Below are 18,948 nucleotides of genomic sequence, written 5' to 3' on the forward strand. Positions count from 1 at the left end.
CAGATGATTTAATCTTTTTTTAAAAGGATTATTATTTATTCTTACTGATTATACTGGTTAATTTGAAAAAATTATTATAATTTATAGCGAAAAGTAATATATATATATATATATATATATATATATATATATATATATATATATATATATATACTTCTCTGCTTCTAATTCTATAAGTAGGCATGAGTGAAATAAGATCATCATAACAAATAAATTTCCAATCGGTTTCGTTATGGACTTCATAGCTACAAAAATATTCATCATAACCAATTGTATGAAACATAGTTAAAAGAAAGAATATATTACTCAACTTCTTGCAATAGATTATAAACTGTACTTGACCAAATATGACTAAATTATCTTCATTATATGTTACAGCAACACGCATACCGTTTTTTTTTTAAAGCGTTCCAAATATTCTGACTCATGAGCACATGGTTATTTTTTTGTTCATGAAGGTAGAGCATGACTGAACAAGAGAAGCTGACATTCAAATCAACATATTCCTCTTCATATAAGAGGAAAATTAATTGATATAAGAGGAAGTCTTTTTGAAATAAGAGGAAAATAGAATAATATCTAATCAAATTTAGATGAATGATTCGCTTCAATCGTTTTATCGAAATAGGAATCTTTTTTCTGTAAAAGGCTTCGCTTAGAATATGAGACTGTGGGAAAATCACTTTACAAATAGACTACTTTTCTTTGGGTGTATGAACGCGCAATGCAGAGGTTTATCCTCGTATATCAGAAAGAAAGAACGTTGACTATTGCTGAAGAGAGAGAAAATACTTCGAGCAAGAAAATTGACACCGCGATAACGGAAGAGATCATTTTACCGGCGATTCTGTCAGTACTTTTATTGTTATTATTATTGGAACTCAGCAGTTACGCCCCTCGCGCTTATTTCCTGGTAGAAAGATGCGCGTAAAGTTTGCAGCAACTTTACCAGTTGATTCGCGCGGAGCTTGCATCCCTTGCTTTCACGCAGCCCTCTTCTCGTCCCTCGGAGACGGCTCGGTCTCACCTCCTCTTCTTCCGTTCGTGATTGCCACGCCGGCGGAGTAAAGTCACGGTGATTCACGAGAGAGTAAATGCCAGCGATCTCACCGTTTTCGTCATACGCGCGGCGCGACTCCTCCGCGCCGCGCCGCGCCGGGGAGGAGCCGGCTGACAATGCGCGATGTGTGCGCCGGATGTTAGAGTATAAACCTACGGCTTCCGGGCGGGCGAGCCGCGAGCGGGCTCTCGAAAGTATTCATAAATATAAATTGGACTTTGATTCGGCCCCCGTCGGCTCCCGGGAAACACGGAAGGTACGGGGAGCCGCCGGGCAGATCGAATTCTTCCGCCCTCCTAGAAGGAAGGGACTTCCCCTACAGGATGCCTCTGAAATATCCTTCTGAGCCAAGTTTCCCGTACCAAAATGTAAAGAGACAGAGAACAAGGAAGAGAAAGAGAGAGAGAGAAGAGAGAGAGAGAGAGAGAGAGAGAGAGAGAGAGAGAAACGTATATCAATGGACCGAAAAGAATCGCGCGCAGATCTCACAAGTTGCGATTAAGGGATCGCGTGGAATGAAGTTTCCAATGTCGATCGGTCCACTTGGACCGTACGTTAGCTCTCTTTATTCCTGTTTGTTTTCGATCCGGCAACCTCGAGTTTACCCGAGCATCTTGTGAGAAACAGCCTGTACATCGCGCTTTCGTTAACTCGAACGGAAGGGTGGTGGTATCGATTCTCTCGGAAGTTGCCCGTCTTGTACAAATAGCGAGCGAGCGGTATGTGCTTTTTGCTACTTAAGAAGCGAATGAGAAGAGGGGGCGGGGGAGGAGGGGAGCGGCGCGATTGCCCGCCGCCACGGATCGATTAATTCGTCTGGCTGGCTGGCGAGCAAATTTATGCAAATGCGAATGTCGCGTTCCCTTTTGAGAATATCCCGGGGTACTTAAGGTTGCGCTGCGCGAAACGAAAATTGCTGAGCCGATCGCCGACTCGCGAAGTAGCGGCGACAGCAGTCTCGATGAACTCGCGCTCGCTCGTTCGGCCAATCTAATTTCCACATCGTTTTCGCGTCGTCGACTCTTCCGCGGGAGACAACGCAAGCCTCCCGGGAGGCCGAGATAAGACAAATATTTGTCGCGCTTGGAAACGATTGTATCGTGCGGCATTAACGTGGAGCTTTTCCCCGACGAATTTATCCGGTCGAGTGTCTTCGTCGCGCCCAAACATTTTCCCGATGGTTTACGCGATCGTCTTCTCTCTCTCTCTCTCTCTCTCTCGCTCGCTCTCTCTCTCTCTCTCTCTCTCTCTCTCTCTCTCTCTCTCTCTCTCTATCTCTCTATCTCTCTCTCTCTCGACGCTGTTGCCTGCGAAAATACGGTAAATACGCGGGACGCGAGGAAGAGTAGAGCGAGAAGAGGAAGCAGAAGAGAGAGGAGGGGAGACAGAAAGACGCCGAGGCGATACGAGAGACTGCCCTCGGGAATTGAACTCTGGTTACCCGCACGACGAGACAAAAGTGACTCGGCCCCTTCTTTGTCCGAATATAACTGTATTTATCTCGATTCGCCCGACTGAATCATTGAAGAGAGCGAGAGAACGAGGAAACGCGCTTCTCCCGAACCCTCGATCGAGCGCGAGCTCAAACATTTCACTTGCCGCCCGTCCCGGAGAGTTTGCCCAACTTTCCGGCGACTCTGACTCTTTTGTTATCTGTCTTTCTTCCCCTTGTTTCCAGCGCACGCACTCCCTTTCTGTCTCGTCTTCTCTTTTCATTGGATCAAAGAATACGAAACGGGTTGTCACTTTGTCGTATCTTCGCGCTATATGTTCTTCCGGTGAAATTGACTGTCGAGATTTTATATTGTTTCCACGTGTATTTTTATAAAGTGCTCTGAAGGATACTTTTTTTTATATAATTATGAAAGTTGCGCGACGATCTGGGCAGTCGGTCACTCTGCTACCACTATATATGACTTGAAAAAAGGAAGAGGGACGAGGGAAATGTATGCGCGCGCGCGCGTGCGCAAAGATCGCGCATTGAAATATTTGCTCTCATATAATAATATTCATTACATCACGTGATACACAATCGTAAAATACATGCGTTAAATACATGCTGTGCGAGAGTTCGAGTACTTTGTCAAAATTTCTGTAACTTGATACATCCGAGAATTTTTCTTCGGAGAACAAGACGTGTGATCTTCAAGTAAAAATCGGCCGAAACGAATGCGTCAATACCAATCTTCCAGAAACGGGTAAAATTGGAAAGTACCGGTTTTATACTCGGTGGTAGGAAGATGATCAATAACCATAAACTGAAAGCTATCCTCTGTAGCTGGCCGCCAGATGGTCTTCATAAATTTAGTCTCGATATTCGGATTTCTATGAGTAAAGTGTTTGATTATAGTTGTTGTTTGATTATATGAATCTTGTATCTTAATGTGCGCTCTCAAGATTTTCCACTTACCCCGTCCTCGCAAAATTGCTCCACATGGTCGTGAGAGAATGCATCACTTGATAAGAATCAGTCATTTTGGGGCATTTTTTATTTTTGAAATTGTTAAATAAATATTTAACTTCATCGGAATGGGAAGGTCCTGAAACACAGCGATTACATAGAAAAGGAAACAGGAAACAATATTAATAGGTCCGAAAGTCGCAGCTAATTCCATTGGCCTGGGTTGAAATTTTAACCGAAGCCATTTTGCTTGTCGAAAATTTCACGAGCTACCAGTACTGCATAATTACCAGTTATAATGGTTCCAGGCCATTGCTTGAGTTCTGTTACTTTATCGGAGAAAGCAAATATGTAAAAATAAGTCGTCGCATTTCTCCGCATCCTTCGAATCTCCACAAAAGTGTGAATGGGAATATTAAAATAAATACTACTCATGCAGTCTATAACGCTAAGGGGGCTGCATCGCGAAAGTGGCTGCTCGTTGAAGAAAAACGAAGTAATCTTTTTATTCATTTTTTTCACAATTTTCGATTTATTAGAGCCCACAAGGTCGGTCACATGGCGCGAAAAATTTTTTTGTATCGTCCAGAAATTTAATAGTTTCTTATCTATCGACAGACAAATTCTGCATGAGTTATCATTTTCGTTTCCGTCAAACGCGAATCCGCTGATCATCGATCTGCCGATACCTCTTTTCATGAAGTGGAGGAATTCGTGAGAATTATGTCCAATAAGGACCGGTATGTCATTGTCGTAGTCAATCAAATCACGAATGGGGCAGGGAAGGAAAGGATTTTTCGCCGCTCTATCGATTGTAGGTCCAAATACCACCATCTTGAAATCCTGCAAAGTGCCTTTTGATTTTTTAACCACGTCGAACTCCGTATTGATTGACGCTGACATCGTGCAAAAGCTCAACCGATCATTCAATTATCAAAGTTACGATATATAGGATGTCCGGGATTTTTTGGAAAGGAAATATTGTGAAGATTAATCAGATGAAACTGAGAAGAAAGGTCAAGTACCCTTTTGCAAAAATCACAATAGTTATTAAGTTATTAATGATTGAAAATTACTACATCTATAATAGAAGCTCTTTTAATTGAGAACTTGAAAATTTGCGTACTTATTTGCAAAATGGTCAACAGGACCTTTTTGTTCAGAAGGACCTAATCTACAATTATATAACAGCTATTGCGTCTAGCCAAGGGTTCAAGATTCAGAGTTCATATTTCAATATACTCATGTTTATCGCTAGACACGATAGCCGTCATATAATTGTAGATTAGGTCATTCTGAGCAAAAAAGTCCTTTACCATTTGGCAAATAAGTACACAAATTTTCAAGTTATCAATTAAAAGAGTCTCTAAATGTAGTCATTTTCAATCATTAATGACTTAATTTCAATAATTGATAACTGTTGCAATTTTTGCAAAATGATACATGACCTTTCTTCTCAGATTTTCTCTTCGATCTGATTAATCTTCACAATTTTTCTTTTCCAGAAGATCCCGGACATCCTGTATTTTTTTCACTTTGTTTCACTGGCTGTCTGTTAGCTGCGTACATCGATTTTCTCACATACGTTTGATTATACTTTACATGTGATTGAACAAGACACATCTCATCGGTCAGCGGTGACAATCATGACACTGACCGTGTTAACACGAATAAGAAGGGCTAGACGAAGGACAGATTCAAAAGCAAAATAGAGAGAAAGGGAGACTCACTTTTACATTGGTAACCATAGCTGTCTTTATGACTAATTCATCATCGGATAATTCTCGGAAAAATGTAACAATTTTCACGGGATCCTTGAAATTGTAGCCCATTAAAGACGCGAGCTGAAAAGCTTCCGGTTGATTCTCTCGCACCGCCCAATTACACAGAGCGACGCCACTTTGGAGAATAGCCTTATGAAAGAGACCTGGAAACGCGAAAGTAGCGGTACACAGCAATATCGCGCGTCCTCTTGAACGCGATTATTGTCAATTCAGACATTATTACTTTCAAGAACGTGCCTTTCGACATCGGCGATATCATTAACAAATGCGCGCATATCGCGCCTGAGCCATGACCGAAAATGGTTATGTTGTTAGGATCTCCGGTGAAATTGGCGATATTTACATTGATCCATTTCAATGCTGCGACCAGATCCTTTAATCCTTGATTCCCACTGGCCTCCTCGTGGCCGATATTTAAGAAACCTTAAAAATCAGAGACACATAAAGTAACGCTTTCCATTTCAAGTTTACTCGGAAAATCTTAAAACGAATTAAATTTGAGTGACTCTCAACTTTGCGTCGACTTTTCGGCTGAGATTTCACTGGAAGAATCTTAGGGCATAGGACATTTTTTTAATCGTTAGAATAAGAATTTTTAGGGGATAACAAAGAAACTCGCACATTTTGACCTCGTATGTACATGAAATCTGATGAGAATCCTTACCGAGGATACCTAGCCTGTAGGTTATGCAAACTACAATGACGTCCTTATCCATAAAATAATCAGGTTGCAACCGCTGAAACATGCATGACCCCGAAATGAAATCGTCCCCATGGATCCAAACCATAACCGGTCTTCTTTCGATCTTTCGCTTCGAATTGTGCGGTACGTAAATATTAAGGTAAAGGCAATCCTCTCTACCGCATGCAGTCTTACAAAGATTACTGCTGTGCGTTTGTTGCAACTGTATGCATTTATTGTAGCTTTCTTCAGCTGCGTTTAGGATATCGTTCCAGGGTTGGGGAGGCTCAGGATCCTAATTTGACAATCGAAACGACAGTTAGACAATTATTGTTATCGGTAATCACATTGTCAGAATCTTTGCACCCGCATTTTTCGATTTGCTTTCTAATCTAGTTGGACTTATACAGAGTGAGGCACCTAAAACAGGCCACCTGAATAACTCTGAAGCATCACATAGCAACACTAGTATAATCTTGAACAGCGTCATCAAAGTTACTTTGAATTTTTTTAACGGAAACCTCCATTATTTACTACATCATCTTTTTCTAACAATTAATTTGAACAACTTTTGCCTGAAACATTTTCTAATATTTTTGGAGATATTTAAGGGAAACTTGGTAACTTTCAATATTTAGCTTACGATATCTCGCTAACTATTTGTCGAAAGAAAAAGTGATATTAGACTTTTTTATTCTATTTGTTTTGTTTATCTCAAGAATATGCTGATATAATAATGCCCCAACTTTTAACTTGATGATTTTGGAATTCTCCAAGATCATCAAGTTAACAAAAGTTGGACAAGTTAACAAAAATTGCAACAGTATTCTTGAGAGCAAATAAAGTAAAGAAGTCTAGTAGCACTTTTTTCCCGACAAATATTAGGTCTGGCAGTTAGTTCCTTCTTTTCGATGAAATTTACATAGTTCAGAGCAAAATTTGAAATTGAAATATTCTCCTGCTCTTTTGCGGTTTTAAAATATTGACATTTAACTTTTCGAAATAACATATCGTTTGGCATTTGATGCACATAACTTCAAATAAACAGTTGTAGTGTTCATGATGGATACCAACAAAAAGCATGTTCGATACGCGATGCATTTTGCGTTTCGAATATTTTCATATTTTCAAAGTTATTTAGGCTGTTTTAAGTGCCTCATTTTGTATATTTCTCAGCATTGAGATTACATTACCCTAAATCTTAATTCGCCGATTGGTGGTGTCGCGTACGGTATTCCTTGAAAAGCTGTGTAGCCAACATTATCAGAAGTAATTTTGTTAATTCCTAACAGACTACCTTGTTCCACCCTCACTATTAGTTTCTGTACTTCTAAAGTAACTAAAGAAGTGTCTTGACACTGTAAGGATTCCATTCTCTTAGACACAGCTAAATTGAAAACTAATAATTGCTTCTTACTTTTATCGTTCAGAATATCATACGATACGACGCAAACGATAGCGCCAAACTGAACTACATCAAATTTGGCAAGACGCACATAAAACTTCTGAAAAGTAAGACAATAACAAGAATAAGACGTAGAATAGCTCGTGCTTGTTTATTATTATGTTACGTCTAATTTAACAGATAACAGGGAAGCCGTAACTACGAAAGATTTCTCGTAAAATTGCGAATAATTTTGGAATATCCTAAAAGTTTTATCGCAATTTATATATGTGTGTATACATGTATTACTTATGATTTGTTTATAATATTACATAAGTATATGTAGGTAATTGCTCGATTACCGTTTCACAATTTTTATATCAGAATCCTGAGCTGCCTGTTTATTGACAGAGATTACTGAGGACGCGCCCCGGCGCACATTAGTGCGCAGATATCCAGCACAACACGTTTCTTTATTTATATTATTTACAAAGCTAAGCACTCGGCGTGTCCGCTATATGTACGAATCGGAGTCATACTAACGGCCAATCTTGCTAAAATCGATGCAGAGAAGATCAACAACGAAAATTGATAAAATTATATGAAGACAGTCGATAGCAAAATGGGCAGTCGAGGAATAAATATACAAGTTATGGGATAAGAAATTTATTATGATTTATTATGCAAGATTCATGTATGACATTGTAGATATAGTAATTGATGGAAAATTTATTGTCCAATGTTGTTTTTCAAGCGCTGCTATATCGAAGTCTTTAAAAATAATTACACTGCGTGGCGTACATTAGACGCATACATTGCAAATTAACAAAATTCCATTCCAAAGCAAGCTTTTTAATCTTATGTTTGACATATAATACTTATAATAACGTACAATATTTAATACCAGTTGTCCGATAGTACCAAATGTTTCTTCTCGATAAGCCATTTAGTAGAAGACCTGTTAATTTCGAAACACGTTAAGTCATTTTCCGTTTCGATGGGCTGCCATTCAGAATACGCACTCTTGAAATTAAAATTGGGATCGCTGCAAACCAAATGACATTGTTGCTGTACTCTAAAAATTTTCCAGCGCGATTCTAAACTTCCAACAATTCATGCTTACCTATTCTTTGCAAAATTGCTCCAAATGCTCGTAATCATATTTATCATATCGTAATCCGACCACATCGTTTGCAGCGTAATTTTATTATCTTTAGAATGAGGTGTGTAGAATATATATACTAATTCGTCACCGTGGGAAGTTCCTGTTTGTTTGACTGTCGTCACGCGAAAATAAAAAGAAAAAGCACAGAGTTGAAAGACGTGAAACCACCGAATCTCAACTTGAGCCGCTAGTCGTTACGCGTTTCGCAAAATATAAAATTACCAGATGATCTAGAAACCTTCATTGATTTCCCTTCGTCGCCATTGTAAGAAAATACATAATAATAAGTCTTGGCACTTTTCTGTTTCACTCGATTTATCATGACGCTTCTAATAGGGAGATTGTAGTACAGGTCGCTCAAGCAGCGTATTTTAAGATCATAATGCCACGTATGAAAAGGCGCGTCGTACTCGTAAAACTGTTCAATCTGCTTCGTATATTCTGGTACTTTGTCCAAGTTGTGCGGACCCGCGAACTGCTCCACGTAAATGCTGAGTTTCTTGTATTGCAGTATTTCGTCGTCTATCAGCAGATAAATGCAGGCATATTGCTAATACATTCGACACAATGTAAAGGGCAGCGCGCAATAAAGGAGAAATAACACCCAAAAGAAAGTATTCTATTTGTAAAGTGATTTCTCCCATAGTCTCATATTCTAAGCGAAGCTTTTTACAGAAAAAAGATTCCTCTTTCCATAAAGCGATTAAAGTGAACCATTCATCTAAAATTGATTAGATATTATTCTAACTGTTTGTCTCTTATATTTCAAGATTTCCTCTTATATCAATTAATTTCCCTTTTACATGAAGAGGAATATGTTAATTTGAATGTCGGCTTCTTTTGTTCAGTCATGCTCTGTCTCCAAACATGAACGAAAAAATAGCCATATGTTCATGGGTCATAATATTTGGAACATTTTCGTAAAAAAGGTATGTGCTGTAACATATAACGAAGATAATCTACCCATATTTGGTCAAATATAGTTTTGCATCTATTGCAAGAAGTTGAATAATATATTCTTTCTTTTAACTATGTTTCATACAATTGGTTATGATGAATGTTTTTGCAGCTATGAAGTCTATAACAAAACGGATTGGAAATTTATTTGTTATGATGATCTTATTTCATGTTTTCAAATTAACTAGTATAACCAGTAAGAATAAAATACAGTAAGAATAAATAATAGTCCTCTTAAAAAAAAGTTAAATAATCTCTGTATAAGAGGGAATTTATATTAAAATCAATAAGATTTGCATCATATATATAACACATAATCCCCCTCTAACTTTAAGAATAATGTGTTTATAATATTTTCCTGTTAATCTTAGAGGAATCCTCGTGAGGCCATAAGAATAAAATTTTCTAAAATTTAGATGATTCCGCTTGTTCTGAAATTACTTTTTTTGGGTGTAATATTAGAGGATTAAAGGGATTAGAGATTCGAGATAGATCACATAGTCTTCGATTTCTGCGATACCTGTGATTTTCGAGAAAGACCCAAAGAACTCTTGAGTATTATGACCAATCAGGATTGGTATATCATTACCGTTGTTGAGCAGTTCACGAACGGGACACGGGAGAAAAGGATTCGACGATTCCTTGTCGATCGTAGGCCCAAATATGACCTTTTTTATAAACCGGTCCTGCAAAAATCGTTTCTTCACTCTCCGCTCGGTCGTATTATTTTGGTCACGTTTGCCATTTAAAAAATGGATCGAATGCGTTACTGAACAATAAGACCAAGTACGACCAAGGAAAGAACAGGCTCACCTTCTTTTTAATGATATTATATTCCGCCATCACGAGCACGCGATACGGAATTCTCTTAAGAAAATCGAGTATACTTTTGGGATCGGTGGAAAGGCAGCCCATTTCAGAGGCGAGTGTGAAACCTTCCTTCTGCTGCTTCTTCACCGCCCAATTACACAGAGCGACGCCGCTCTGAAGAATAGCTTTCTGAAAGAAACCTGGAGACCGCGAGGATAAGTACCGTATTTATTAATGTCGCGCGAAATTGCCAATTCGCTCGTTATCACTGTCGCGAGCTGCGCCTTGTTGTTTTGTACCTCGGGATAACGGCGACAACATTAACAAATGCGCAGACACCGCGCCCGTGCCGTTGCCGAAGACCGTGATGTTGCCCGGGTCTCCCCCGAAATAGAAGATGTTCTCCTGGATCCATCGTAATGCGGCGACCTGGTCCTTTAGCCCTTGGTTCCCATAGGCACCATTGATGCTGAGATTTAAGAAACCTTGAAAACGACGAATGGTATAGTATGCGCGTTATCACGCAACTCGATTGAGTGATTTTTCCCTTACCGAGAACCCCCAGTCTATAGGTAACTGTGACCAAAATGACATTCTTCTTCATCAAGTAATCGGGCCGTATCTCGGAGTACTCGCTATTCCCGGTGAAGAAATCTCCGTCGTGAATCCAAACCATAACCGGTATGCATGAGAGGCCCGATGGCCACTCGCACGGTACGTAGATGTTGAGATATAGGCAGTCCTCGTTGCCGATGATATTCCTGTCCGAGGACTGATTGATCTGCGCGCTCATGTTGCAAAAGTCGTCCGTAGCGGTTCGTACGCCCTCCCAGTTCGCGACTGGTTTGGGGTCCTGATGCCGGCGAGACAACGTGTTAGCTACTGATAACTTGACTGGTTAACTTTTAAGTTTGATCGGTTAATTTTCAAATTTAGAGGAATGTGCTCCCTGTACGTGAGGTGTGATGTATGTCGCATGCTGCTTGCTTTCAGCAGCGGGTGAGCTACCTGGAACCGCAGGTTGCCAATCGGTGGTGTCGCGTAAGGAACGCCCAGGAAAGCCTTATACTTGATACCGCATACGCCTTCTTTAAGCACCCCCGCCAGTTTTCCTTGTTTCAGTCGCACGAATATCAGAGACATGGATGTGTGAGTTGACGTGTTACTCGCTGCTATAACTCGCACTTGCTCGCTGTATTTTGTGCGCGTAAACGCGCCTATGTAGAAATCGACGAAGGAATCGTTATACTTACCGCAGAGATTACTCGACATCGTGAAGGCCCGGATGCTGCCGGCTTAGACCATCAGAGGGATACTGACGTCTTGCAAACGAGCGCGAGACGTCTGGAAGACGTATCTCGACAACACTGCGTGTAGAATGTAATGCCCAGCTTGAGCCGCGTCGCGTCGAAGTATTTTTGATACGGACGTTTCGCTCAATAATATTTACATCGAGACGATAAGTCAGAGTCGGTTGGTCCCAGAGGTCCTCTCCAGAGTTTATTGATCTCGCTCCTCGGGAGAATTTTCACACATTAAATTTTTCGATTTGATTTAAAAGAGCGAAACACAGGGGGGCAGTTGCCCGACGGCAGATTGAAATTGAAAACTGCTAAAGTCACGCGACTCAATTTTGTCGTTAAGGGGAGAATTACATGCGGAGCAGGCTAGTTTTTAAGGCTAGTTTTACGAATTTTTTTAACAGAAACGGTAGGATCAATAGATTTGAAATGTCCACGGTGTATTCATTAATGTTCAAAGTATGAAATAAATTTGTTACTGTCTATATGGAAAGTACACATAAAATTTTAAACGCGTTTATCTGGAAACACCATTTTCTTAAACACGATTACGCAGAAATTACTGAACCGAATACTTGAAATTTTTACACAATATACAGTAGACATGTAGTTTTACCTCGAACCCCTACCTCGAACATAGTTATATTTTATTTTATTCATTTTCTTAAACATGATTACAAGTTGAAAAAAGTTTCATTTTCGATACTTCTTTTTGTACAGTCATTATTTTTCCAAACTTGGCTTCATTGTCTTCATTTTGGTACGAGCTGTAATGGCAACCGTACATTTTGAAAATCTTTCATTTTTTGGTTTCAGAGTAGTGAGAGGCCCAGGATTATGTCGACAGCGAACATAGAGCTCGCAAACGGATGACTGCATTTTTATCTATAATTACAAATTGGATCGGCTCTTATGATTCAATAAAATTTATTTTATACTTTGAACATTAATGAATACACTGTGAAAAATCAAGTTCATTCATCTTACCGTTTCTGTTAAAAAAATTCGTAAAAATAGCCTTGGAAACGGCTTTCCGCATGTCATTTCGCCCTTAATCCTTTGAGATACATATTTTTCAGAAAATCCGAATCACATGAAAATTGATACACGGGGGTTTCTGGGTTTCGCTGATGACGAATTCGTTATCAGATATTCGAAATTCAAGATGGTGGATTCAAGATAGCGGACGCAAAAATGAAAAGTCGCGATATTTCCGGTGACAATGAGTTTTGGACCTCGGATTCGTAATCCGCGACCTTGAAAGCCAACCAAAGTACAATTTCAGCTAATCATACAAAAATTTTATGATCCGCCATCATGGAAAATAAATGTTAGAATTTGGACCTCAGATTCGTAATCAATGAGCTCAAAAACTAACCAGAGTACAATTTTAGCTAATTTTATGTACATTCTATGATCCGCCATCTGGAATCCGCCATCATGGAAAATGAATTTTAGAATGTGGACCTCAGATTCGTAATGAGCGACCTCAAAAACTAACTAGGGTACAATTTTAGCTAATTTAATAAAAATTCTATGATCCGCCATCTTGATTCCGCCATCTTGGAAAATTAATTTTGGTATTTGGACTTCAGATTCGTAATCAGCGACTTAAAAAACCCCCAAATATTGATTTTGAGCAAAAAATTCACTCATAGTTCGTGGAAAATGATTTTTTTCTGTAAAATTGTGTATTTTTCACACTTTGTTTATTTATAATAAATGGACAACTTATGCAAAACACTTTTCAACACTTTTCAATGTATGTTCCCATATCGTATAAGAAGCTAAAAAACGCAAAACAACCCTCAACAAGAATCCCTCAAATATGAAATATTTCATGAAAATGTGAGAATAAATAGGTGGTAAGTATACTTACCACTGTGCCTCAAAGGGTTAAGACAATCGATTGTTTCTTTGTTTGTCTTTCGGAATTCCGAATTGTTAACTCCCGTAGCCTCGGCGGTTCTCATCGGAGGACAATCCACACGTTATGATACCAAGAAAAAATTTCAACAACTTTACTTGCGCATCTATAATTTATCGTAGACTTTAGACTCGCGCGTACCTGACCCCTCGACTATTCTTAATACGAGCTCCGTCTAATGACTCGTCTCGCCCCGGACATTTCATCTCGTAGCTGCTCTCGGGGAGAAATACATTTGTCCAGTTGCTCGTAAAGTTTCCCGTCGAGATTGCGGCGTCCGCGTCTGAAAAAGCAAACGATAATATCGCCGTAAAAGCGCGATGGAGTTTCACTGGTCGAGCCCTCCGCGCACACTTTCAGGGGTGCGAGGCCGGCTAATATTAATAATGCAAAGTGCTCTCTCGCCCGTTACGCTTGGCGCGCACGGAAGCGTCCATTTCAATTCACCGTAAGCGTGGCATCCGAATTCATCGTCGATGCGACGCTACAGATTTATAGTTGCGAGGGGAAAATACCTCTCGCGAGCAACGAAAACGATCGATTGATGTCGCGAGGTGGGAAATTAGTCGTATCATAAAACGTGTCGCGAAATCTTCGAACGCGAGCTCTGGCTGACAGTGACTAAATGCTGAAATGAAAAATTTATTCTCGTCTCAAGATGCAAATTAGTTGCGGAGGATTGAACGCTCGTCTTTTTATTGCGCGATGTGCAGAGTTGGATTGGAATTCTTTTCTGAGAAGATACATTAGGAAGACAATGGCGAAGGCGGACGCAAAGCATGTAGACAACTTAAACATACAACGTAGTTTGAACCGTTTTATGTATGTTTATGTCACATTACACTGCGTAATGTTTAAATTGGCACGTGCTTGCCGAGCGCCTCTTTTTATCTCGTCTAAACTCGCAGATTCCGTCCGAGAAAATCCGCGAGTATTAAAGGTCTATTGTCTTTCTCTTGTAATATTTCTTTCACCGGGGTTGTTCTGAGGGAACAAAACGCTGGAGTCGACCACAATTGCATTTTCCGAGATTGCAAATGGAGATTAAGAGCGCAATTACACGATGAATTCAGTAGAATTTATTGCCTCGGCATGGCATTTTCTTGATTTGCGTATCGTTCGCTCAACTTCGCATTTCCCTTGGTATTATTTGTTTTACATTTAGACATTCTAAGGCGCACGCACACATACATACATCAATATCAATTCACGCGTGTACGTGGGAAAACAATGTTGAAAAGCTGAGCTTTACACAATTCTATCCTATGAAGAAACAACATCGACGAAAGGAGGATAAATTGTCACAAATTCCTGTAATAAAGTAAAGCGCAATATCGATCGAGAGCACTCGCGCTGACAGACAGATCGACTACCCACATCAATTACACGTGAAATTAATTGCTCGTTCCGCGTTATTAACCGTATACCCGCAGATGTGAAAGCGAAGGTTCTCATCAGCGAGTCTGGCCAACTATCGTCTTTATTTATCGGCTCGATAACTCTATTCCGCGTTTAATTGCGTCGTCGGGATAGCAAATTGTCAGCGAGCTGCGTCACCGATTATTGCGTCGCTCTCTAACGTGACCGTCCGTCATTTTTATTAGACGTCCGGCGTTATCCCTCGGCGAGAAACGATAGGGGATAACTCCGACTGTTGCGAGTTATCGGCCGATTAATGACCTCGTCCCGGAGACGCTTGAACTTTCCGTCCGAACGAGTCTAATCTCATTCTGCGCCGTCTCCGCGGTTCATTCTCGTGCGAATCGATCGTCGTCGCGAGCCGCAATCTCTCAACTCTCGACACGCGTCTTAAAAATGATAAGGCACACGCGATAGCGTTTGTCTGGCTGAAATTTATGTGAAATTACGATTGTGTCTGTGCGGGTTGATAAGAAAGTATCGCGCGGCGCCTAGTTCCGCTCGATTGACAAAGTCAGTCGATCATGACGAGGAGACGGATTCGTCTTTCCGCTTTTATGCCCCAGTCGCGATATCTTAGCAGTGCCGTTAATAGTGCGCATTCCGTCGACTTTAATGGATCAATGAAGGAATCTATAACACGAGCATAAAGAAAGAAAGAGAAAGAAGAGCTTGCCTAAGTATTATGGATTATTTGTTTATCTCGATATTTTACTCGCATAAAATGTTTGTTCTTCGCTTCTCTTAACGGCGTGTTGATTATGTATTAGGGGTACGCAAAAATTTTCATCATTTTTAAGACTATTTTTTATTAATATGTTTATTAATATAGTGTTGTGTCCGAGCCACAAGGTTTGTGGCAGCGTCCGTTGTCCGTGAGCCTTAGGCATCTGATATTGATTTTGACAACTGAACGAAGATTGTCTGGACGACGGAAAATCGATGAGAAGAAAACAACAACAGCTGACGGAGAGTTTCCGGCAAGCTGTCATCGTAGACAGATGCGAGAATTACGTCTATTAAGCTGGCACAGCCCTTTCAGCACAATCGCATGGGACTAGCACAGAAATTTAGTGCTCTTTTGTTGCTAATTTGTTGCTCTATTCCCGATTTTGTTGCTCCAGCCATTTCGAAGAAAACTGGGGCTGTGTTAGCTTAATATTAAAGTTAGCACAGCCCCTCGAAAAAAAAATGAAAAACGAACACATATGTTTAAACTACGATTTTGTTGCTAATTTATTGCTCTATTCCCGATTTTGTTGCTCCAGACATTTCGAAAAAAAACAGGGGCTGTGCTAGCTTAACATTAAAGTTAGCACAGCCCCTCGGAAAAAAAATAAAAGACGAAAAACGAACACATGTTTTTAAACTACGATTTTGTTGCTAATTTGTTGCTCTATTCCCGATTTCGTTGCTCCAGCCATTTCGACAAAAATAGTGCCGGGGACCTATAGACGTGTGCTAGCTACAAGAGTAAATTACTCGGAAAAATTTTGTTGCTCGCCCAATTTCGGTCTCAGTATGCTGCCAGATTTTGTTGCTCTTAAGATATCCCAGTTTCAAATTTGTTGCTCGCGGTATATGTTTAAACAATAGCCGAGAACCTATAGGTGTGTGCTGGCTACAAGAGTAAACTACTCGAAGAAAATTTGTTGCTCGCCCAATTTCGGTCTCAGTATGTTGCCTGATTTTGTTGCTCTTAAGATATCCCAGTTTCAAATTTGTTGCTCGCGGTATATGTTTAAACAATATCCGAAAACCTATATAGGTGTGTGCTGGTTACAAGAGCAAACTACTCGAGAAAAATTTGTTGCTTGCCCAATTCCCAATTCCCAGCACACACCTATAGGTTCTCGGCTACTGTTTAAACATATACCGCGAACAACAAATTTGAAACTGGGATATCTTAGGAGTAACAAAATCAGAGAACATATTAAGACCGGAATTGGGCGAGCAACAAATTTTTTCCGAGTAGTTTACTCTTGTAGCTAGCACACGTCTATAGGTCCTGTTTTTTTTTCGGCATGGCTGGAGCAACAAAATCGGGAATAGAGCAACAAATTAGCAAAATCATAGTTTAAAAACATGTGTTCGTTTTTCGTTTTTTATTTTTTTTTCCGAGGGGTTGTGCTAACTTTAATGTTAAACTAGCACAGCCCCTGTTTTTTTTCAAAATGACTAGAGCAACAAAATCGGAAATAGAGCAACAAATTAATAACAAAATCGTAGTTTAAAAATATGTGTTCGTTTTTCATTTTTTATTTTTTTTTCGAGGGGCTGTGCTAACTTTAATGTTAAGCTAGCACAGCCACTGTTTTCTTCGAAATGGCTGTAGCAACAAAATCGGGAATGGAGCAACAAATTAGCAACAAAAGAGCACTAAATTTCTGTGCTAGTCCCATGCGATTGTGCTGAAAGGGCTGTGCCAGCTTAATAGACGTGCGAGAATTGTAGATCAGAATATTATTTATGTAAAGGCTTGAGTGAGCTGTGCTGTGAGTAGTAAAGCTTCGTTTATTACGCGAGTGTTTTCATTTACCTGAGTGCAAGAGAGTGCGAGTGCGAGAGTGAGCGTAACAATATTATTATGAATGACATAATATTTCTGATCAAAATATTTTCCGGCGTTATCTACTACTTTCTGCCATCTTTCAGACGAAAAATGAATACCACGACAAAAGAAGTCTTTGCTCTTAGAATGAATGAAGTTCGATCGATGGATTGTTGCGCTTCCTCAATTAAGACGTAAAATCTAACAAAATGCGTCGCAACTTTCATGTAAATAATCCACAATGTTATCTATACGCGAACGATGGAAACTTTCTGCATACCCCTAATAACTGAATGCAAACAAAATACACGCGATGGGAAACACGGCAACAATAAATGAGCGATAATAAATATCAGCGGACATATAAAGCAACAAACTTTCACCTTTCACAATCGGCCGAATGTTACATCTTATTCGCGTTGAAAGTTTCAACGAAACTCGGAGGCTCAAAAGAGCAAGGAAGAAGGTGCTGCAAACTTCACCGCCGTTGCATTCTGCGTCCTGCGTTCTATCCTGAAATCGTCAGACTTCGAGGTCGGCATCGTAGCTGAGCGCTCATCCCAAATAATTATAAACCGATCGGAAACGAAACGACCAATCAATAATCGCACGTTGATTGGCGTTTATTATTATACGTCTCGCGCGAGATCTTTAATATGCACCGCCTTGATGGCCTCGAAAATCACAAAAACCCGATATATTTCGAAATCGACAAATGTTGATATTTCTCGGTCGCTGGATGTTCGCGTTGTTCATAATGCGATGGGAGGGGAGTTATTTACCACATCGCTCCATTTGTGAGTGATTCTCACGCGTCGCGTATCTGTCTGTGCGTGCGTGTGTGACGTGCCGACGATTCGCCGCGACCTACGTGCGTCGGTGAATTAATCATGCCCGTGGACTTTGGAAATATTTAATCAGGTTCCCGCGTCGGCATCGCGTTAATTAACGCGTATTTCGTGTGTACGGTGCCATCATGAGGTGAGCGTCCAAAGTGTCACGACGGAGCAGCCAGGATCAGGATAGATCGGAGAGCCAAGACGGGGAACGCAGGACGCCGGAGGGTGAATGGACGACGATCGAATATTCTCGGATATATTGAATCTTCCGTGAAACGCGACGTTTCCGTTTTTAATGATCGTTCGATGAAATGACACCCCTGTCGAAACTATTATAAGAATTTGGCAGTCCCCCATTATTCTCGTCAATGTATAATTGCGTTTATATTTCAATAACAAACAGGAAATGGCAAGAACCGTATGTAGCACTAGAACACGATAGGCTGACATTATTATATCTCAAGGCTCTCCTCACTGCTGTCTGAAACTCGACGGACAATTTGTCGGGGATTTTAGAATTTGTCGAAGTTTCGACGCGGCTTTTCACGGCGCGGCGTTTGCGCGATCATCATCATTTTTACTCGTCATTGAAGAGCATTATTTCATATCTGCACTCCCCGAGTCGCCGATGTTCCCAGGAAGACATGAATATTCTCGGAGATACGGCA

General features: G+C 40.2%; 2 protein-coding genes across 4 annotated transcripts; both read right to left on the reverse strand.

Moving 5' to 3' along the window:
* Window positions 1–2,354: 2,354 nt before the first annotated feature.
* Window positions 2,355–7,503, reverse strand: LOC105191383 (esterase E4). Its single transcript, XM_011154741.3, has 8 exons — window positions 7,121–7,503; window positions 5,910–6,222; window positions 5,483–5,668; window positions 5,192–5,388; window positions 4,151–4,304; window positions 3,752–4,069; window positions 3,471–3,600; window positions 2,355–3,385 (listed from the first exon to the last, which is right to left on the reverse strand). The coding sequence occupies exons 1-8, from the start codon at window positions 7,298–7,300 to the stop codon at window positions 3,235–3,237; spliced, it is 1,629 nt and encodes a 542-aa protein (XP_011153043.1). The 5' UTR covers window positions 7,301–7,503; the 3' UTR covers window positions 2,355–3,234.
* Window positions 7,504–8,051: 548 nt separating this feature from the next.
* Window positions 8,052–11,909, reverse strand: LOC105191384 (venom carboxylesterase-6). 3 transcript variants are annotated; one of them, XM_011154743.3, is made up of 9 exons: window positions 11,497–11,909; window positions 11,252–11,412; window positions 10,796–11,096; window positions 10,543–10,728; window positions 10,247–10,443; window positions 9,954–10,119; window positions 8,699–8,998; window positions 8,435–8,588; window positions 8,052–8,356 (listed from the first exon to the last, which is right to left on the reverse strand). In XM_011154743.3, exons 1-9 carry the CDS (start codon window positions 11,513–11,515, stop codon window positions 8,209–8,211), a joined length of 1,632 nt encoding a protein of 543 aa, XP_011153045.1. In that variant the 5' UTR covers window positions 11,516–11,909; the 3' UTR covers window positions 8,052–8,208. The 3 variants fall into 3 exon arrangements, with proteins under 3 accessions (XP_011153045.1, XP_011153044.1, XP_011153046.1); XM_011154742.3 differs by having other exon boundaries at window positions 11,252–11,415; window positions 11,497–11,908; XM_011154744.3 differs by having other exon boundaries at window positions 11,252–11,435; window positions 11,497–11,545.
* Window positions 11,910–18,948: the final 7,039 nt, after the last annotated feature.

Source organism: Harpegnathos saltator, unplaced genomic scaffold, assembly GCF_003227715.2.
Source record: "Harpegnathos saltator strain DR-91 unplaced genomic scaffold, Hsal_v8.6 scaffold794, whole genome shotgun sequence".
NCBI lineage: Eukaryota > Metazoa > Arthropoda > Insecta > Hymenoptera > Formicidae > Harpegnathos > Harpegnathos saltator.